The 22,333-nt window shown below is 30.6% G+C and overlaps 2 protein-coding genes across 3 annotated transcripts; both read left to right on the top strand.

Moving 5' to 3' along the window:
• Positions 1–2,982: 2,982 nt before the first annotated feature.
• Positions 2,983–5,672, top strand: LOC107492251 (protein NRT1/ PTR FAMILY 4.6). The gene is made up of 5 exons (XM_016113252.3): positions 2,983–3,196; positions 3,323–3,410; positions 3,511–3,728; positions 3,814–4,355; positions 4,619–5,672. Exons 1-5 carry the CDS (start codon positions 3,194–3,196, stop codon positions 5,499–5,501), a joined length of 1,734 nt encoding a protein of 577 aa, XP_015968738.1. The 5' UTR covers positions 2,983–3,193; the 3' UTR covers positions 5,502–5,672.
• An 11,814-nt stretch (positions 5,673–17,486) lies between these two features.
• Positions 17,487–21,145, top strand: LOC107492250 (pectin acetylesterase 12). Of its 2 annotated transcripts, XM_021126328.2 has the most exons (12): positions 17,487–17,799; positions 18,074–18,156; positions 18,227–18,356; positions 18,448–18,521; positions 18,606–18,692; positions 18,921–19,045; positions 19,117–19,177; positions 19,330–19,383; positions 19,968–20,045; positions 20,228–20,333; positions 20,409–20,554; positions 20,629–21,145. In XM_021126328.2, exons 1-12 carry the CDS (start codon positions 17,595–17,597, stop codon positions 20,737–20,739), a joined length of 1,260 nt encoding a protein of 419 aa, XP_020981987.1. In that variant the 5' UTR covers positions 17,487–17,594; the 3' UTR covers positions 20,740–21,145. The 2 variants fall into 2 exon arrangements, with proteins under 2 accessions (XP_020981987.1, XP_020981988.1); XM_021126329.2 differs by lacking the exon at positions 18,074–18,156 and having other exon boundaries at positions 17,526–17,799.
• Positions 21,146–22,333: the final 1,188 nt, after the last annotated feature.

The raw sequence follows: 22,333 nt of genomic DNA, 5'->3' as shown, positions 1-22,333 counted from the left end.
ACTAAATAACAAATCAAAGAGTGAGTACTCACAGAGTACTAAACTATATAAACTAAGACTAAATTTTTTTTTATTTTCTTTATCTTCATTCTTTCTAAAATTCATAAATGATAAAATAATTTATTTTTTAGTTAAAAATTTACGAAAACATACATTTTTTTTATCTATATAAATTATATGATTGTAAAAAATATATACTCCATCTCTTTCTCTCAATCTTTCTGTAACTTAGTTAAGCATAAATAAATCTTTTCATAATTTCCATAAAAATAACATTTTTGATGATAATTTATAATTTTTTTGGCATGTGTAGTTTCACTTCTTTTAATTTTTTCGAAACAAAAAGTAATTAGAAGTGTTTCAATATATAATTGATTTAATAAATAAAAGAAAGATAAAAAAATAAAAAAAATCTAATAAAGTAGATGAAGATTTAAAAAAAATGCTGGTGATCATGTGAATAAAAAAATAACTACAATATGAATAAAAAAAACTTAACTGATAATTATATTTTTGACATCTTTTTATGATAGTTATATATCAATTATTTTTTATTGATAAGATTAAAATGAAAAAGCAAAAAAATTGAATATTAAACTCTTCATATACCTTTTATACATTACTATAGATATTGTTATAGATATACCCTATATTTAATTAGCGCGTCAATTAGATGTCCCTGTGCCTTTGAAAAGAAAACCGAATTTTTAATCTTGGAAGATATTTTTAAATCATGACAATATTTAATCAATCAATCTGAGTCTCACTAAAAAATTATGTGCGTGTGGTGGGGAAAATAAAATTGTGTAGAGAAATTAAAACATAGTTATCCACCTACCCAAAAATAAAAAAGAAAGAAAAAGAAAAGATGAAGCTCACTTTTCCATCATTGAATTTGAAAGAGTTTAAAGTTTAAATAAATTATTTTCTTTCTCCCCCTAATAATATTTTGGTCACTTCCAGCGAAATTTGTCTTAATCATTGATTCACATGCACACCCACCAACTAATAAGAAAACATTCCTCCAATTAAAGTAGCAATAATAGAATTGTGGAGGTTGAAAACAACCGATACAGTGAACACAATGCATGTTGAGAAGGGAAGAAAGAGATATGAGATAACATTTATTACAAGCAGAAAATTTATTATCACTTTGGAAAAAGCACTAACAAATTTGTGGGGAAAGAAGTGATAATAACGGGTGTTAAAGCATATGCATGGCATGGAAGGTAGGGTTAATATATCAAACTTTTTTAAAAGAACATTTAATTTAATTTATTTTATGAACATTGGTGAGGACCATGATGTTATGTCTCTGATCCCAAGTAGAGAAGAAGCATCAACATTCAACAGCCACTATGAAAGACTAGTCACTGATTCGCACATGAAATAAATTTCCATCCACACGCAAAGAGCATTAGTAACTTCTCTTACCTATTTCAATAGCTACAAATAGTGCTCATTTTTTTACTATTCTATTATGATTACCCCATGTCCAAAAATAATGGTAGATTAGGGAAACTAGGTAGCATGGTTGAGAAATAATTATACATGAATGAATGTAGTGAAGGACAAGACATAATAATATACAGTGAGGGTAGGATTTAACTGAGCATGGCTTAACTTGAAAGATGAAAGAAAATAATGGTGTATGGAGATGAAGGGGGTGACACGTTTTTGCCTCACATAACAGTGTGGAAGATAGAAATAAAAGGTGTTACTCTGTTGTCAGTTGACAGTGATTCTTAAACGAAAAAAGATTCAGCATGATTGAGATACTACTACAAGTTAGACTGCTATTTTGAAAGAGACACTTCGGATGAATTGGATACTCTATATCACTAGAGTAAGATCACAAGGCAAAAGTAAAGTTAAAGAGAGGGAAAAACAAACAACTCTCAGTTCCTGTATGTAGAGTGTAGAGTGTAGAGTGTAGATAGATATCCATAATATGAGGGAGAAAGTGACATTCATGGGGCTTTTATCAAGCATTGGAGCTCTATAAAAACAACATGGTAGACACACTCTGAGCTGTACCATGTGACAAATGCTTTCAACTTTCAACTTTGAATATTTGTTATAATGTTTTATCTCTAGAGTTTAAGATACATTTTATAATTTTTAACATTAATTGAACTTGGATGATATGGAAGCAGGGAAAAGTCAACTTTGACAAAATGGATTGTGTGTTTCCTTCTTGAGGGTACATATTATGTTTTAAAAATTACCATGGCAAGGAAAAAAAATATGATGTGCATAGTATCCTTCTGACAAAGGTGCTTGACCATAGCAGGAACAAGTTTCAACCTCATTATTCCTCACTTTAAAGTAAAGTATGATGAGAGAGTTAATGGTCCAATCTTTCACACGAGGTTGCTGACAGCTTTAACTATGCAATTAGTAGTAGAATTCACACTGACACACTCAACTTCTTAGAGCTACCAAATTCTATTTAGAGGTCTTATTCTCATGACAATGAATAAAAATAATTAAGAGCTAAATGATAAGAGTCCACGTGATATAGATATGCATGATGATGCTACTTTAAAGTCTATATATAGTTGATGAATTTGATAATGTGTGATATGACCACCTAATCACATGATGCATGCTATGAATCAAATCAAGCAGGGGAAAAGGTTTAGCAAATTTCTTCTATATTTCATTTCAAATTCAATTTGACCCATCAACTTTTCTGAAAGCTTCTTGTTTAGGCATTTGATAACGTAGCTAGAAATGGATTGTTCAACAAAGACAAGCATATGTATTAGGAGGAGTGGGGCACTATGTTGGCTTGATTACAATAATTTGATTGATTTAGCATCCATAATTACCACCCCTTAAACCCACTTGTTTTCTCCTTATACGTGATTCTGTATCAATAATACAGCTCAATTTTTTTTTCTTTTTCTAAATTTCTGCCTTTTGAATTTGAAAAAAAGAGACACATAGCATGATAAATAGAATGGAGGACAATAAGTGAATGATAAGAGGCAATGAAAATAAGGCCATAGGAGTTACTTTTTTCTGAACTCAAAGTTACTCTCTTTACCATCATTTTCTGAAATAGAGCTTTTCTCAGAAGCTTCCCTTTTTGGGTTATAATTATATGTTCACAGAAAACCATTTCCTTTGAACATCTATCACATACATTCTTGTCTAAACTCTAAAACTCTCCATTCACATCTCAAGAATGGTAAGCCTAGTGTAGTAGTCTTTCACTTCATTCCATGCTGCTTCTCTAATCTCTATCTCTTCACCTTCTTTGATTCATTGTACATACATATGGTTGATGACTTCCAATCCTGATCTTGTCATGCAGGCAGACCAAGAGGAAAAAGAAGAACAGAAGCTCCTAGCAGAATGGAAGAGAAAAAAAGGTGGATTCAGGGCTTCCATGTTCATCTTTGGTAAGCAAGAAAAGAAAAGAAAAAAAAAACTTTTAATTCTGTTGTGTTCTTTTGCTTGAAGCCTTTTAATTGTGCTGTTCCTGTTCCTGTTTTTGTGTAGTGTTGTCAGCATTGGACAACATGGGATTTGTGGCAAACATGGTGAGCCTAGTGCTTTACTTCTATGGGGTGATGCACTTTGATCTGTCAAGTTCAGCCAACACTCTCACAAACTTCATGGGTTCAACTTTCTTGCTTTCCCTTGTTGGAGGCTTCATCTCAGACACATACTTAAACAGATTCAGCACATGCTTGCTTTTTGGATCCCTTGAAGTCATGGTAAGTACTAAGTAGCTAATAAAGTAAAGAATTAACACCTGATATGTCACATTCATATTCATATTCACATGTAACTATGAATTAGGCATTGGCAATGCTGAGTGTTCAAGCTGGTTCAAGGCATTTACACCCAGAAGCATGTGGGAAATCAAGCTGTGTGAAAGGTGGTATAGCAGTGATGTTGTACACATCACTGTGCTTATTGGCATTGGGAGTGGGAGGGGTTAGAGGCTCCATGACTGCATTTGGTGCTGACCAATTTGATGACAAGGATCCAAGTGAAGCAAAAGCTCTTGCAAGCTTCTTCAACTGGCTTCTAATGAGTTCAACTCTTGGAGCAATCACTGGTGTAACTGCTGTTGTTTGGGTCAGCACTCAGAAAGCATGGCACTGGGGATTCTTCATCATAACCATAGCTTCCTCCATTGGATTCATCACTCTTGCTATTGGAAAACCATTCTATAGAATCAAAACTCCTGGAGATAGCCCCATTTTGAGGATTCTTCAGGTTCTTGTTGTGGCTTTTAAGAACCGAAAGCTGTCACTGCCAGAATCACACCAAGAATTGTATGAGATCAGTGACAAAGATGCTGCTGTAGAGAAGATTGCACACACCAACCAGATTAGGTGACTCTGCTTTACACTTAACTTGTTAACAAACTTGCATGCACAAATTAAAAGCTTACTTAATAATTTTCTGGAAATGATAAAGCCAAACACAAACACACAACTTGGTCCAGCAATTGGGCCCACTAATCTTTGAACACTCATTCCATGCCTTTTAAATTCTGACAGCGACCGTGGTTATATTTCGTTTTGGAAATAATCTTTTAAACCATGATATTGATTAAAGTATTAGTTTATTATTTTCTTTTAACGATGATGATCAGGTTCCTAGATAAAGCAGCGATTGTTTCAGAAAAGTCAAAGGCAGATAGATGGAAAGTGTGCACAGTAACACAAGTAGAAGAAGTGAAGATCCTAATAAGAATGCTACCAATAGTTGGAAGCACCATCATAATGAACACATGCTTGGCACAGCTTCAAACATTCTCAGTTCAGCAAGGGAATGTAATGAACCTCAAACTGGGTTCTCTAACAGTTCCAGCACCTTCCATTCCCGTTATACCCCTTGTCTTCATAACCATCTTGGTCCCCATATACGAACTATTCTTCGTCCCATTCGCACGCAAGATCACAAACCACCCCTCAGGAATCACACAACTACAGAGAGTTGGAGTAGGCCTTGTTCTCTCTGCAATCTCAATGGCAGTGGCTGCAATTGTTGAGGTGAAAAGAAGGGAGAGAGGGAGAAAAGACCCTTCTAACCCCATAAGCCTGTTCTGGCTTTCATTCCAGTACGCTATATTTGGTGTTGCGGACATGTTCACGCTTGTGGGACTGTTGGAATTCTTCTACAGAGAAGCTCCTTCGGGGATGAAATCGTTGTCAACATCGTTGACGTGGCTATCCATGTCTCTTGGATACTTTCTGAGCACGGTGTTTGTGAATGTCATAAATGGTGTTACGAAAAGAGTGAGTCCAAGTAAAGAAGGGTGGTTGCATGGTTTTGACTTGAATCACAATAATCTCAACTTGTTTTATTGGTTCTTGGCCATTCTTAGCTGCATTAACTTCTTCAACTACCTCTTCTGGGCCTCAAGGTACAAGTACAAATCTGATCAACTACACCCTCCTCCTCCTCCTGCTGCAGCCACAAATCACAAGAAGCCTTTAGATCAAGTTCCTCTCAGAAAAATGGAGATTAATTAGGATGCATGCTTAATTAATTAATTATATATATTATGATGTGCATGATAGAGGTTGTTGCTATTAGTGGTTGAACATGTGTGCTTTGTATGATTGATTTGATGTTGTTGGATCCGGCACTATCTGTGTGTCTTGGAGTGTCCAGATTCTTAATATTGAAGCTTGTTCAGATGAGTTGTAATTGGGTTTGGAGCGATGTTAATTAGTTAACAACACTTGAGAGAGTTAGTCCGACAATAAAGGGAAGTTCGTGTTCGTAGCTATCTAGTATCTATCATGTACGTTTAAAGAGCTTGTTTAGTGAGCCACGTGCATATACAACTTTATTGAAATCAAAAGATAATAGAATCATTATGCAACAATTGCATAGAGAAAAAAAAGGAAATTCTATGGTGCTCAAGAATTGATGTCTAATTTGTTTAAAAGATGGAGGAAGAAGAAAATATGAACTTCACTCTTTATATTTGTATTATATAGTGTAAAAATTAGACCTAAAAAGAATTAAGGATAAGTGTATAATATTTGTTGGTGTTTGTGGTGGATGTTTTATATCGGATGGTTGGAGACATAGTAAAAAATGGGCGTTTTTATTAGAAGAGATAATATAGAATTATCTGATTTTTCAGTTTGCAAATGACAATATTTTATTTTGCCTGTCTGAAGAGGAGATTATCAAAAATTACGAAAGATTATTGCGGTATTTTGAAATGATATCAAAATTTTGACAGAGTCTAATTTATTTCTAGTTAATTGTAAGTAAGATTAGACACAACGGATATGCAGGTTGTTAGATTGTAAGAAAGCATTATTATTAGTAAAATATCTTGGTATATCTTTCGGAACAAATCCAAGATTTGTCAAGACATGGAAACTGATAATAGACAGAGTGGAAGCAAAGCTCTGTATGTGAAAAGTGAAAATCCTTAATAAAGCTGATAAGTTGGTTCTTATTAAGTATGTTCTTAATAGCCTTCATGTGTATTATCTTAGCTTGTATATGATGTTAAAATATGTGGCAGAGAAATTAATTTTGTTGTAGAAAAGATCTTTGTGGAGTAAAGAGGATGAATAAAAGGGATACCTTCAGTGAAATCGAAAGTGGTGTAGGTTCCGAAAAAATTAGGTGGAATGAGAGTTGAGGATGCTATGATTTGGAATACATCTCTTTTGTTTAAGTGGTGGTAGAAATTTTTGAAAGAAGGTTGTTCGTTATAGAAGAAGATTGTGTGTTCATGCAATAATTTGAATCCTTCAGAGTTGCTTGCTAGTCAGCCTACATCTACACGGGACTCTTGGAAGGATATTTGTCAATTACAAATCAAATAACCACATGTATGAGATAGAGAAGTTAATTGGAGGTTTGTCTATGAAATTAGGAGAGGGGAGAAAGATTCGGTTCTGAAAAGACAACTAGCTATAAAGTGGTACTTTGAAAGATATTTTTCCAAAACTTTTTTGATCTCAAACCAAAGAGGATCAGTTATAGGGGATTGTGGATTCTGAGATGAGTTAGAATGGATATGGAATTTTCAACAGAAAAGGAAGTTGTTCCAATGGAAGATGGGACTACTGAACCAACTCTATAGAATCTCACAGTCAGTCAGGTTAACATACAAGAGAAAAGATCGAGTTATATAGAAATTTGATTAAAAAAAAACGTTTATTCTACTAACTCTTTTGTGCAGGTTATGCAGTCAGAAATGCTTCCAAAAAAATATAACAAGTTATAGTTTCGCTAACATTATCTAAAAAGATATTGTCCCACTAAGAGTTGAATTATTTGTTTGGTTTGTCTTGGTTAAACGGGTTAATACTAATGAAAGATTGTATAGACTAAGTATTATTGTTCAGAATGACATTATTTGTATATTATGTAAAAAAGAGATTGAATTTATTTTTTAGTTGTGAGTATACTTGACAGATGTAGTGTATTTAGTTGTTTGTCTCAAATAGATTGTAAATGATCTGAGTTACTCTTAAGTAGTACTTTAAGAGTTGAAGAAAAGCATCTGATAAAAAAAATAAAAGAAACAAAATTAGTGGTTAATTAATTTTTTTTGTTGTTATTTGAAATGTTTGGATTGAAAGAATGGTAGGTTCTTCAAGAACACACAATTAAAGTAGAACAATAAAAAGCTACTAAAAATGATATAGTGTTGACTCCTATAGTTGTTGACGGTAATATCAAAAATATTACGGATTGAATTATTTATTTTATTTATTTTGTTATTTTGTTAATTTTTTGCTTTATCATATTGTATTGATCTTTTTTATTTTAAAAAAAGTGTATTAAATTTTTTAAATAGTGTAAATTTAATATATTCATTATCTGTTTTTTTTTTACCATAATACTTTTTTTCTTATCGTGGTAACAAAGACAGATGGTGTTTATAACTATATTCTAATAATTGTTTTGTCTAATTTTCTTTTTCTTAAAGGGTTATTGTATGACTCTTTTTCTCATGAATTCTAACGTGACCACAATAAATATTTTTGACATTATGCAGTGCACAAGTATGATATCATTGTCATCATAAAAAATAACTAAAAACATTTCAATCTTTAGATTTAGTATGAACAGAGCGAAATAAGACTTTATATCTTACTTCGATTAAGCGGCACAAGTTTTTAAACGATACTTGATCATTGGATAGGAAACATTTTAAATGTATCAAAAATATTAGTATTTCAGTTGTTTTAATTATTGATTTTAATTAATATATATTATATATATTTTTTATAGTTCAAATGAATGGTTAAAATAATTAAAATATCGATATGATACATTTAAAACTCTTTCCATTGGATAATAGATAGTGTCCAACCCGAGTGAAGTTGTAGTGGTCATTGTAGTCAGTGTTCACTTAACTCAATCCAAGTAGTGTCTTTTAACTCCCATATTTTTTTTTTTGGTCTAACAGTTATTTTTATGCCTTGCGATATGATAAATGTACCTGAGTTTGAAATTTAGTTGATGTCAAATAGTGAATAAAATCTTTAATATTGTGTGTGTAAATATGGTATGGGTGAGTGAATAATATTTAATATTAAGAATTGTCTAATCTATTTGACAAGAGAAAAAGTTTATCTAATAAAAAAGAAAAATCAATCATAATTATATATACATATTTGAATATGTCTAATAATCAAATATTGGTAATTTTAATTTGGGAATAGAATATTTATTAACTCAAATATTTTTGTAGTGATAGAGACCTAATTAAAAAAATAATTTAAAAACTCAACTAAAAAAATTATAAAAATTTAATTATAAATTTAGTAAAACTATAAAAATTAATAAAATAATTAAATTTAATTTTTTTTAGTAATATTACAAGGCCAACACAATTTATTTATTTTTTTAATGCTATTACACATACAAGTCTCTAAGTCATATAAGTCACTTACATAATGAGCGCATAAAATCGTGTTGTTTCTTTTTGTATCCCGCGTTCTTTCTCCTCCTCCTCTTCCTTCTTTGGGTTTCTTCTCATTTTTCTTCGCGTGTTTCATCTTTATCGTTGTTTTTTATTATTGTTGTTGTTGCTGCATTTTTTTTCTCCTCCTCTTTCAATTGATTTTGCAACATTATATATTTTTTTCTTCTTTGTTTAATTTTTTTCTCACAAAAAGAATTATGAGAATATGAAATAAGAAGATAAAGAAGAAGAAGAAGTAGCAGAAGATGAGGAGGAGGAAGAGGAAGAGTTTTAAATTATGCAGAACTTACCAGCACACATACACCGAAATTTCTTAAATAATACACTCGAATATCTTTGTGTTACACCCAAATATATTCGCGTTACACCTAAATTTGCTGCAAATACAGAAAAATATTTTCTCTAATGCTGCATTTTTCTTCTTTTTTCCTTATTTCTTTCTTTCTTTTAATTGAATGAATGTAAATTCATCATCTTCTAAGTAATTTTGCAGCATTAAGTGTTTCTTCTTTTTCTTTGTTTGATTTTTTTTTATTCTTGTTAAGAGAGTAAAATAAGAAGAAACTCGAGAAAGTAAAACAAAAAGAAAAAGATGAATAAGAAAAAAAGAAGAAGAAGATGGTGATGATGATGATGAAAAAAAAGAAGAAGAAGCAGCAGAAGACGAGAAAGAGGAAGAGTTTTGAATTATGTAGAACTTATCAGCATACATACACCGAAAATTCTTAAACAATACACTCGAATATTTTTGTGTTACACCTAAATTTGCTGCAAATACAGAAAAATGTTTTCTCTAATGCTGTATTTTTTTCTTCTTCTTCTTTTCCTTATTTCTTTCTTTCTTTTAGTTGAATAAATGTAAATTCATCCTCTTTCAAGTAATTTTGTACCATTATGTGTTTCTTCTTCTTTCTTGTTTATTTTTTTATTTTTATTCTTGTTAAAAGAGTAAAATAAGAAGAAACTTGAGAAGATAAAATAAAAATAAAAGATGAATAAGAAAAAAAAGAAGATGATGATGATGATGACGACGATGATGATGATGAAAAAGAAGAAGAAGAAATAGTAGAAGATGAAGAGGAGGGAGAAGAAGAATTTTGAATTATACAGAACTTATCAGCACACATACACCGAAAATTCTTAAACAATACACTCCAATATCTTCGTGTTACACCCAAATATCTTCGTGTTACACCTAAATTTGTTGCAAATACTGAAGAATGTTTCTTCTAATGCAGAACTTTTACATTACATTCAATTCAAGCCATCAACGATGAAATATTATTCACTTAGAGAATCATAAACTACTAACAAAAAAATTAACTAGAATACAACTACACCTCAGACATTTGATTGAATTCAAAACAATAATTAATTTCGTTCTAATTTAATTAATAATTTGAACTTGAATTATTCATTATTTTCAACAACGAGATAACTAATGATGGAGGAGAATGAGAAAAAGGAACGAGGAGAAGAAATTCTAATAAAAAAAATAAGGAAGAGGAGGAGAAGGAGGTGGTGTTAGTGACGACGATAACGAAAAAGAAGAAGAATTAAGAAGAACGTGTAGCAGTGACCCGAAGAAGAAGATACACACGTAAATATAAATAACTTGTAAGGACTTGTATAAAAAATAACTTGTATGCAGAGAATAACTCTTATTTTTTTTGTCAGTAGTTAGCCAATAATATTTAAAGTGTTGACTAAAAATATAGTGTTGACTTATTACACTAAAAATATTGGATTATTAACTAAAAATGTTCACCAATTTAAATTAAAATTATTAGTTTCTTAAACTTTTTTTATATCAGTTAATATCTTAAAATTACTTAATCATCTGTTGAGTTAAGAAATTAACTAAATTAATTAGTGATGACAAACATTATTTTTGGCAAAATAAATAATTAGTGTTGATTAATTAATTAATGAGTATATGTTGCTAATTATTTATTATTATGTTGAAGGCCTTAATTAAGTTGAGCAGCCCAAATAAAATAGAAAATAAAACAAGAGGTGGTAGGCTGAAAGTAAAATTGAGAGTCCAAGGAAAAATAAAGAAAGAAGCCAAAGAAATCATAACGGGCCAAGCATATCTCAAACTGATCCAAGCCCGAGTTGATTTTATTTTCCTCCAAACTTGATCTCACACCACAAGCAACGTTCTTCTCCTCTCTGATCATGTCAAATCACAAGCTTCAGAAAAGTAAGAAAGAGAAAGAGAGAGAGCTTCTTCCATAAGCTTTCACCAAAGAAGAGAGAAAGAGAAAGATTAAGCTAGAAAGGCAGATATCAAATCACCCAGTTCAAACCAAATCAAGCTTAGGTTAAAGGTAACCCATTTCCTCTTGCATGCATAAGATATTCTTCTCTTCTTCCCAACTCTCTGCTCTGTCCGAAATAGGATACAAAGAAAAGATGGTTTATGTTCCTCTCTGCTGTGAATCCACGGTCTCAAATATGTCTTGGGGACCAAGTCGTTTTTCAATGGCTAAGATCAAGTTGACCATGAGAAGATTTCTATGGTTGTTGATTTATGACTTTCGGTCAAGTTGGAGAAGTCAGAAGCAAAGTTTCTACTATAAGGTTTATTGAGAAAAAGTGAATCTGTGGTTGGTGAAGCTCAAGGCTCAAGGTGTTGACCTTGGGAGAATATCCCAACAACATGCAAGGAGAATAAAAGAAGTCTTCCTACTCATTCAGAACCAAGGAGAGAAAACCAGTGAATAGAAGTTTTGTTCTGAGAGAACTCTTTGAAGAAGTTCAACTAACTGGACAGTGTAACCTAATCAAAGGTGCATTCCGCCAGTATGAAGAACTGAATCAAAGGATTGCCAATCTGGTTTTTTCGCATAGCGCAGAGGCTGTTGATGAAGTCAATCTCCTTCATGTTTTATTGATTGTAATGTACTTTTCTATATTTATATTTCTGTAATTTCTGTGAGAAAAGGCATTGTGAGAAAACTCAAGTAAAAGCCATGAGTGGAAAAAGGCTGAGTGAAACACTTGAGGAAAAAGTCTAGAGTTATTTTCTGATTTTTTTAGGTTGATTAAGTGTCTTGTATCATGTACCTGTTTGGTATCCCTTTCTTAGTTGGGTCAGCACTAAGAGTGAATAGTTAGGTATTAGCATAGCCAATGTTAAGTTAGGTTAGAACTTGAGTGTGAAATTGGTGTATGTAATACTTTAAACTATAGTGGAAATTCATCCATTATTGTGAAGGAGACTGGACGTAGGTTGCATAGCACAAGACAACCGAACCAGGATATATGCTGCTATTGGCTTTTCTCTTTTCTGCTGTGTTCTGTTTTTCGGATATTCATGAGACAAAAATAAATTGTCTCATAAATTTTCGCTGCTGAGTACAAATAGATTCAGAATAGAAAGTTTTGTTTTAAAAGAATTTCAAAAGCAAATTAAAAGAAAGGCATTGATTCAACCCCTATTCTCTAAGCCTACCACAACCTTCATCATCTTTAGATTATTAGTTATATTTATTACTTTAAATTTTAAATATTAAATTCTAAATACCAACTTTTAAAATTTAAATTTTTAAATTATAAATCTTAATTTTAATCTTTTTAGAAATCAACAATTAGAAAAATAAATTTACAATTAAAAATTAATGAATGTTGATAAACTAATTTCAAAGTTAGGTTCATGCATTGACAATGTATACAAGTTCTATACATTTATCCAATTATACATTATAATAACAAAAAAATTAATTAATTTTTAAATTCAATAATTAAAAAATTATTTTAATGTATTAACTTAGTTGAATAACCACCTAAAATCCTTATATCGAAGCTAAATTCTACTTTTTAAGGTAGGCATTGTTGTGAATATCAGTTAGATTCATAGGAAATATAACAACCCATAGCATATACAGTTAATTGCGTTCACTATGTTGGTTTTATACTTTTATGTATGATTTTTGTGACCCTAAAATTTTGATATATGTTTGGTGGTGGGGCAGAAGGGGCAAAGTTTTGTTGATTAACTGTTCACATTGACAAGTTCTTCCACCCGAAAGGGATATGGTTATGAATGTGACTCTCAAGTCAACAATCTTCCTCGTCGTCTTCTTTTGGTCCCTCCCAATTCCCAACCCTACTGACCTTACGTACCACCCATCATCTCTCTTATCCACGGTATACTCTAATTCGACAGGATAAGGATTAATTTGTTATAGATTTAAATTTTATTTCAAACTCTGTTATTAACCAATGAGCTATTGCATAAAATAAAATTCGAATTTCTGATACTTACTTAAACGAATAAATAAGTTGACTACTCGACCAACCTAAGTCAGTTATCTCTAATCTGGTGTCTATCACTATCACATCGTGATTAATCAGAAAACTCAATTGTTGTTGGGCTGAGGAGTCATACAAAGAAACAGAGAGTGGCTAACTGAAGGAAAGAACGATCATGAAGCCCAAAAGTTGAGGGGGTGCAAAAAGAGGAATACGAAAATGGGGCTATGATGGACCTAATTTTGAGAGGACCCAATATTGAAGCAGCACATCTGCACATGCTCCAAGGCTCCAAGGGGTATTGCACTATTGCTTCATTGCTGGATGCATGAGCTAGACCACGTGGCTCCTCTTTTATGGCAATGATATGTGATTAGTTAAAGTCTTAAAGAGGAATGTTGTGCACATTAGTGATACATAAAACATAAAAAAATGATTTTTTATTATTAAAAGAAATTGTAAAAATGTAGTGTATATTATTTCTCTTGATTAAATAAGATACGGAACATGACAATTCTCTGTCTCATATCACCGACAAAAATATACATCTATTTATTTATCATCTATTAAAAAAAACTATGACTCTACAATTATTTTTAAATATTTCATTTTAATTTATTTTGTCACGCAAAATTTTTTTAAATGATTTAGTCTTTTATCTTTATATTATGTCATAAAATTTTTATTATATTTTTATTTTTCGTAATCGTTTATTTTTATATAATATCATAAGATTTTTTAATATTATTTTTTTAATAATTATGATTGAGTTATAAAATTTATTTTATTTTCTCATATAAAGTTTATTATTGCTTTTTATATTTTATTATAAAATTAGTGTGCCGTTAGTCGAGTAGTTAACTCACTCATCTACTTAAATAAATGTCGAAATTTAAATCCCATAAAATTTAAATTTGTGATGAATTAGTCTTTAATCTTAAATTGAATGATAGTGTAGACAATAAAAAAATAATATTTAACTTTAACTTTTCATATTCTCTTACTCTTTATCTTAGTAAATTACTTTATACTTTAATGTTAATATTACTTTTTTAATAAATATAAATTAAGTAAAAATATAATTCATTACCTCTTTTCATACTCACTCATTCTTATATTTATTATATAAATAATTATTACATCACACATTTTTTTTATTTTCTATCATATAATTTTATATCTCTTTCTTTTTTTTTTACTCTTATTATTTTTTGCACAAATATTTGAGGAATGTGGTTGATGATCATAGTTTTATTTTTATTTTTTTCATTAGTCAATTATATATACTACTCTAATTGTATTCATTTATATAATGTTTTTGTCTTATATTGCTTCTTTTTTCTTTCAATAATAAATATTTTTTAATATTATTTAACGATATTAATATTGTTAAAAATACATGTTATTATTATTTATGAAAATTAAAATTAAAAAATTAAATGTTATTTTTAATTATAAAAATATTAATTATATTTATACTTGCATTTCATTTAATAATTTTATAATGGTATTATAGTATTTAAATATAACCTAAAAATAATAAAAGATAAACAAAAATAACTACTTAAAACAATTAAAAAAATAATTATATGAAGTAAGTTGAATAAACTTTAAATGGGTAAATTATATTTTTTTCCTAAATTTTGGTAAAAGTTTTTAAAATATTCTTAAGTTTTATTTTGTTTTAATTTTGTCCAACAAATTTTTTATTTACATCAAATATACCTTTGGTAGCTAATTTTTAAAAAATTTAGAATTAATTAAACAACAATTACATAAAAACAACTTTTAACACAAACAAATCAAATATAATTATCATGTATTATTGCTAAATTTGTCTTAAATTGTTTGTAAATCCAACCGTATAAAATTTCAATCAATTTTGACAAGCCACTAAAACAACGTTTTAAACTTTTTAGTCAATTAAATTTAATATATATTATTACTCAACTGAATTAAAAAATAACAATTACACATAATTATTATCTATATTAAAATAATATATCTTTTATATTTTTTGAATAATAATATTGAATTATGTATATTACCAAATGAATATTTTATAATATTTTTTTATATAAATTAACTTCCAAATATTTTTTATGTTTACCTATGAAAAAAAAAAGAAATTAAAAAAGAGAAAAAATAAATCAAATTAATTGGATTGGTTCTTATTTAAGCATACAATGTTATGATCCGAATCAAATCATGACTGAAGTTTAAGGGACAAGTCTATGAGCAAGTCAATTGATAAAATCTTTGAAAAAATGAACAGAATCTCTTTTGTTTATAAAATTTTACCAACATGAATATTATTTTTTAGTATTAATAAGCAGTAAAAGGTATGGAATGTTATTTTACGTAAAATTTTTATAAGAAAAATGAGTTTTAGATTTGAATAATGAACCGACGATCACTGCGACGAAAAATAGTTTTATTGAAAATGTTTTTTTATAACAATTCTTAAATCTTCTATTAAGAACCAGCAAGGACGATGTTCTCATCTCTATAGACTTCTATTTGTATACATATGTTATAGATTTTTTTTGCCTTTGTTATTATAATCTTATAAGAGGGATAATAGTTGTATGTTTTGTATGTATATTATATTTATAAGCTATTTATGTAAAAAATTTTGTTTATATATATAGGCTTGTTTGTTTTTGAGATAAAATATTTTTTCGATTTTTTAAAGAAAACAGTGATATAATTTCGAGTCAAAAACTCATATTTTATTATTAAATATATGAAGTTATTGTAATATTTTTCGTTATCAGAGTGGTACAACTAGAAGTGTGACTTTTTGGTAATAAAAGTGTTACATGAGAAAATAATTTTTTTTTAGTATAAGCGATATATATATTAAAGTGGAGATAAAATAAAAGGATAAAATAAAATCTAGTATATTGTGATTTGGTATAGATCTTGAAATATTGAATGAAGGAGGAGATGAAAGGAAAGAAAGGGTTGTGTTCTCCTTTTTTCCTTTAAGTGGGAATATATGCCCTCCACGTGTTCTTCTCTCTTTTTTTTTAGCTCATTAGCTGTGTGATTTGTTGTCTTTTGACTTAAAATGATACAAGTTTTTTAATTTCAACTCAAAGTCTCTTAAATTTTCTTCACTTGATCCCTTTTGAAAATAATATCCTCAAACTTCTTCCTATACACTATAAAAAAAAGTATTAAAACAATCTATTTCACACAAAAATATAAAAATTACATTTCTAAACAAGAATTAAACACCTCTAAATAACATAAAATTCAGTCTAAAAAATATTAGATATATATTATCTAATTTATCTTTAAATAATATAATATTTTAAATCCATATTATATAGTATAATTAATTTAACTCTTGACGTATCGCGTGGTCTTGATCTAGTCATTACAATTCAAAAATTTGGCACCACAATAAGCATTTTATTTGCTGTGTGACGATGAGCAATTTGGGTAGTTGAGAGCAACTAACATGTGGTTTAATGGCTGGATGGAATTAATCAGTATAATTATGATTGGGAGAATGAAGCAGTTGAGTTGATGAGTGAAGAAGCTACGCGTAGGCACAGCACATACTAAATAAAGTGAAACTCAAATCAATAATCAAGGGAATTAGATCAGATATAGTTGTTGCGTATACTGAACGTAACGTACTTCATTGCTTGCTACATCACATTCGCAGCGGTGCCGCTGGTGGGGTCATATTGTTTCATATATTAATCAATAATATCATCATCATTATTATTATTAGGTGATTATTACTTTTAACTATCAATAATCACCTTACTATTAAGGTTAAACCTAGTGCTTGATGTCAAGTGAAATGAAAAGAAACGACCCATCTCGTTGAATTCAAGATTTGAATGCAGTAGTACGATCGAGGACTTGGTCATTCTATTCAATTCAAGCACCGATCAGCGCTACCGCTTTCCCCGTGTCTTACCAAAAGTAGCAACCGCCTAACCCTTAATATTTCATTTCCAATTTCACATTTCTTTTCGGTGAAAACTCAAGTGAAGTTGACTTCACGTGAAGTTGATACCTGAGAGTCGTTGGCTGATTTGACTAAATTTTTATCCAACGACTCTCATGTATCAACTTGTGAAGTCGACTTCACATAAATTTCCACCTTCCTTCTCAAATACCCTACAAGTTTTTAACTGTATTATCTATATATGAATACATCTTCACGTCAGTAACTATCATCATTTACATTATTTTTCTCATAGGTTTCTTTCTTTAGTTTGAATTCAATTAAATACTAATATAGTTAATAGAGCGAGGGATCGTAGAGAGCTTGGGTGACACGAATGGTATATAAGCCGTTGAGTTTACTTAGAAAACTCTCTTAGATTCCAAACGTGTCCGGTCCCAACTTCTTCTTTCTCCCATTGCTCCAATGGGGAAACTTTTCTGGCTTGCCATTGCGATTGCGATAGGACTTGTTTTAAGCAACTGGGTTCATGGCTTTCAAGGATATGAATATCACCACTTCAATGAAACAGAACCCTCATTGCTGGAGGCTCATGAATCATCTTTGTTTAAGAGCAATACTCTCTTCGTGGGACTCACCCTTATTCATACCGCAGCTGCCAAAGGAGCAGGTACACTTTCCACAATTCGTTTGTTAACTAGTTTCCTTTCTTTGTATGCATGCTAACACAATAACCGTGCAAGTCTATATATAAAAGAAGGTAAAAATTCAGGTGCAGTCGACTTCACGTGAAGTTGATACATGAAAACTGTTAGATGAAAATTTAGTTAAATCAATTAAATCATTTAACGGTTCTTAAAGTATTAACTTTTATGTGAAGTCGACCATAAAAGAAACAAGACTAGTTTAGTTTAGTTCACGTAAAGTTTTGTTGCGTCTGGCAGTGTGCTTGGATGGATCTTTACCTGCTTATCATTTGCATCGGGGTTATGGATCTGGAGCAAACAGCTGGCTTATTAATTTAGAGGTTTCACTTCATTCATCTTTCTAATTCTTCTGCTAAGTTACATGAATTTACCGATTAAGTGTTTGTGCAGGGAGGTGGATGGTGTAACAGCATTAGAACATGTGTTTATCGCAAGAGAACACGGCGTGGATCATCCACATTTATGGAAAAGGAGATTCCTTTTACGGGAATACTGAGCAACAAAGCTGAAGAAAACCCAGGTCACCATTTAATTCAACTACTGTCTGAACTCAACTGCTCAAACTTTTCTGTATTAGCAGTGTAATCTGTTGCACTTGCACATGGCTGCAGATTTTTTCAATTGGAACAGAGTAAAGATTCGTTATTGTGATGGAGCATCATTTACCGGTGATAGTGAAGACAAGGTAGTGTTTGATATACCAAGTGCATGTTTGTTTGCTTTATCTTGATTTAACAATAGCTCACTTGAAATTCATGTACTATCTCAGACAGCAGAGCTACAATTCAGAGGACAGAGGATTTGGGCAGCCGCAATAGAAGATTTGATGTCCGAGGGAATGCGCTTCGCCCAGCAGGTTTGTACTTGATATTAGAAAGAAACATTGACCAACACAGATGCTAAATTGTCTTTAACAAATAAATTTTAATAATTCATATATGCAAACCCTAAAAAATTGAGTGCAAACTATACTATAGGTACAAATTATTACTGACTAGGCCAAAAATACTAATATTTACTGGTCATATAGCATTGCTCGTAGTTAAATATTGTTTCTTTCCATCGACTAATTAATTTGGTTCAGGCTCTTCTCTCCGGATGCTCTGCCGGTGGCTTGGCTACTATCATACACTGCGACGGATTTCGCAACCTCTTTCCTAGGACCACCAGAGTGAAGTGTCTTAGTGATGCCGGATTGTTTCTTGATGCGTAAGTAATTGTTGTAGTAGTTTCCTGCTTTCAATGGCGTTTCCACCATGCTTAATTCTTTTTTATTACAGAATTGATGTATCTGGTGGCCATACCCTCAGAAATTTCTACACCGGTGTCGTAGGATTGCAGGTATCACATTAGCTGTGTGGAGACCAATGTCTATATACTATAGCATGAAAGCATAATGTGTTAAGAAATCACAATCTTAATCACTCTTCTTTTGTGATTCAACTTGGAAAACCTTTCTTCAGTGACAATTGTGATATGTTAAATGTTTTCAGGGAGCACAGAAGAATTTGCCAGAGATATGTACTAATCATCTTGACCCCACATCGGTAACTGCTGTTTTTCTTTCTCTCTTACCAATAGTTACTTAGACATATTGGTTTCTCATTGAGTTAATCCTCAATTTAGTCCTCGAAATATAAGGTTAGAGTAACTTGCGTTAGTCTTTGAACTAATCTTCGTTAATGTCATATTAATTTTGCACGTTAACTAGCAACAATTTAGATTTTTCGCCTAGATTTTATATAACTGAAACCTACTAGAGCGTTTAAAAATTTAATTAGCTCCTTAAAATTCTCACGAAAACAATAATAATAAGTTCAATTTATAAAATTTGAAGTTTTTCTGGAAATAACTGTCAAGTTTATGTGAGTTCTAATAAATCTCGATTATATAGAATCTGGACGAGAAGTTCAAATCACCGTTAATTAATATACTAAATCAAACACCATTAATAAAGATCAATTCAAAAACTAATTCAAATTATGATTGTAAATTTGAAGAACCAATTTGAGTCCACTGAAATTTTAAAGCTCAATTTGAGTCTAACCTCAAATTTCAAGGAACAAATTAAATATTTACTCGTTTTTCATTTGAAGGATTATGCTGAGTCTGTGTTCAATTGCTTTTTAAGTGCTTCTTCCCCCAGAACTTGATTGCGAGTGTGAGAACCCCGCTATTCATTCTCAATGCTGCTTATGATTCATGGCAGGTAAATCATATGATATCTATCTTTAAAGTTACTATTCATGAATTTGTTTATATGTGAAGATGATAACTGAGTTTGATGGCTTGATATGTTTGATTCCACTGCTTAATATAAAAACATCTTTATATGGGTAATTACGTTAAATTAATTCTAGAAAGATCCATGTGTATATATATTTTGATCAGATCCAATCGAGTATAGCGCCTCCATCAGCAGATCCACATGGATATTGGCATGATTGCAGATTAAACTATGCTAAATGTACTACATCACAAATCCAATTCCTTCAAGGTGATCCATATAAATATATTTACGAGAGAGGTTGAGACTTGAGAGTTTGATTAAGAGTTTTGAGTGCGTAAACAGGATTCAGGATTCACATGCTGAACATTATAAAAGAGTTCTCAAGATCATACAAGAATGGATTGTTCATCAATTCATGTTTCTCTCACTGCCAATCTGAGAGGCAGGACACATGGTTCGCTGAAAATTCTCCAATCGTGAAGAACAAGGTGAGAAACGAATGTAACAGTAATACATTGAGCTTATCATTAATTAATTAATTAATTAGCATGGATGGATGCAGGTAATTGCTGTGGCTGTTGGAGATTGGTATTTCGAGCGCGCAGGTGTGAAGGTGATTGATTGTCCTTACCCTTGTGATAACACGTGTCACCATCTCGTATTCAGATCATGACCCCAATTTCATTCTCATCATCTACATCAATTCAATTCTTGCCCAAATATTAATCAGCCAACAACATGTACCACATGATACATACACACATCTCATGTATACATTCAGTATTTGGAAATCAATTTTAATAAGTCCTAAATACTTTATATTAGTATTAACCAATGTTAGCAAGAATATATATCTCCACATGTAAATATGGTCGAGAGAAACTTGTAAGGGATTATCAATAAGAGCTCTTTATGGCATTAGTAGGAGGAACAGCGGAATACAATTCTTGTGAGTTCTCAAAGCAAAGGTTGATGAAAATTTCAGAGTCTAACTCTACAGGACCAAAACCTATGAGTATTTTCACATTTGTATGTACTTCAAAGAATTTGTGTCAATAAATCTTAATATTTTGTTTGGTGCAAAATAGGAGACAGAAATTGAAACAAAAATGAAACTCTAATTTAATTTGCATAAAGGATAAAGTTGGAATTAATTAATTGAAATGAGGGTATTTTAAGTATAAAATATTATTAAAGTTTTAGTCTATATCTCTTAAAATTTTAATCTCCTATATCCTTCTTTTTTGGAAGTACCGAAATACTGAAATTTTGAAAATAGAGACAGAAATTTTAATACCAGTCTCTAAACCAACAAACATAATACTGAGTTTCAGTCTCTCAATCTCTGTACCTCAAAACAAATACTACCTAAGGCTTCTTTATTTTGAACGAGGTTTCAAGCCAGTTTCATAAGAATGGTACGGAGTGTTTAATACTACAGGTTTCAAATGTTGGTAGTACGAAAAATTCTAAATATTATTTAGTAATTATTTGAGGCACATATCATTCATGTCTCTGTATCTCCATTGGCCAAGATCAGATCAACTTCTTTTTTGAGTTTATAGATTCTGTCCCAGCTAACAAGGTGAGTTGTCCTTGTTTATGTCTCCAGATAAAATTCCCACAAATTTTGTTAATTTTCTCTCAAACATTAATTATAATTTTGGTAGTATATATATGCATGATAAAGTGTGAAGAAAATCCAAATCAATTTAGAAGCAAGATAATCAAATTGTGGCTTCATATACAAGTGGTAGAAGTTTGAACAAAGATAGTTGGTCAAGATTGTTTTAAGTAAAGTTATCATCACTTTTTTCTTTGTCATATTTTATAATGAAGTATTTATGTTTGTTGTATTAGTAGATATAGACATTAAGATAAACATGTTAATTCCTTTATAATTTGTATCAATTTTGTTCATCCACTTCCACCCTCCCTTAGCTTACTTACTCTTCTGTTACCTAACAAATAGAGTTAAAATTATAGTCTTCCCACGCCTTCATTCAATCAGTTATAATAAATTGATGGATGAAGATCTTCTAAAAAAAATTAGTAAAGTGATAAAATAAAAATTAAAATAATGAGATATATATTTTTTAAAAATTATAAATTAATAATTAACTCTTTATTTTACTACTTTAGCAACTTTTTTATTTTAGAGGATTCATATATCTCTAAGCAACTCACTTCAACATTTTTTTAGAAAAATTCTGATTGTTTTGATATAGTGCAAAATTTTGAAGAATGTTTTTAATCACTATAAATAG

This window comes from Arachis duranensis, chromosome 6 (assembly GCF_000817695.3).
Source record: "Arachis duranensis cultivar V14167 chromosome 6, aradu.V14167.gnm2.J7QH, whole genome shotgun sequence".
Taxonomy (NCBI): Eukaryota; Viridiplantae; Streptophyta; class Magnoliopsida; order Fabales; family Fabaceae; genus Arachis; species Arachis duranensis.
Note: the sequence above shows the minus strand (reverse complement) of the source record. Positions and strands in the feature narration are given on the sequence as shown.

Bases quoted from the DNA above. Each gene is read 5' to 3' on its own strand.
- LOC107492251 (XM_016113252.3), top strand. The intron at 3,729-3,813 runs GTAAGTACTAAG...ACTATGAATTAG, and splicing joins TTGGATCCCTTGAAGTCATG to GCATTGGCAATGCTGAGTGT. The intron at 4,356-4,618 runs GTGACTCTGCTT...GATGATGATCAG, and splicing joins GCACACACCAACCAGATTAG to GTTCCTAGATAAAGCAGCGA.
- LOC107492250 (XM_021126328.2), top strand. From the start codon at position 17,595: ATGGGGAAACTTTTCTGGCTTGCCATTGCGATTGCGATAGGACTTGTT. The intron at 18,157-18,226 runs GTTTCACTTCAT...GTGTTTGTGCAG, and splicing joins GCTGGCTTATTAATTTAGAG to GGAGGTGGATGGTGTAACAG. The intron at 20,046-20,227 runs GTAAATCATATG...TATTTTGATCAG, and splicing joins CTGCTTATGATTCATGGCAG to ATCCAATCGAGTATAGCGCC.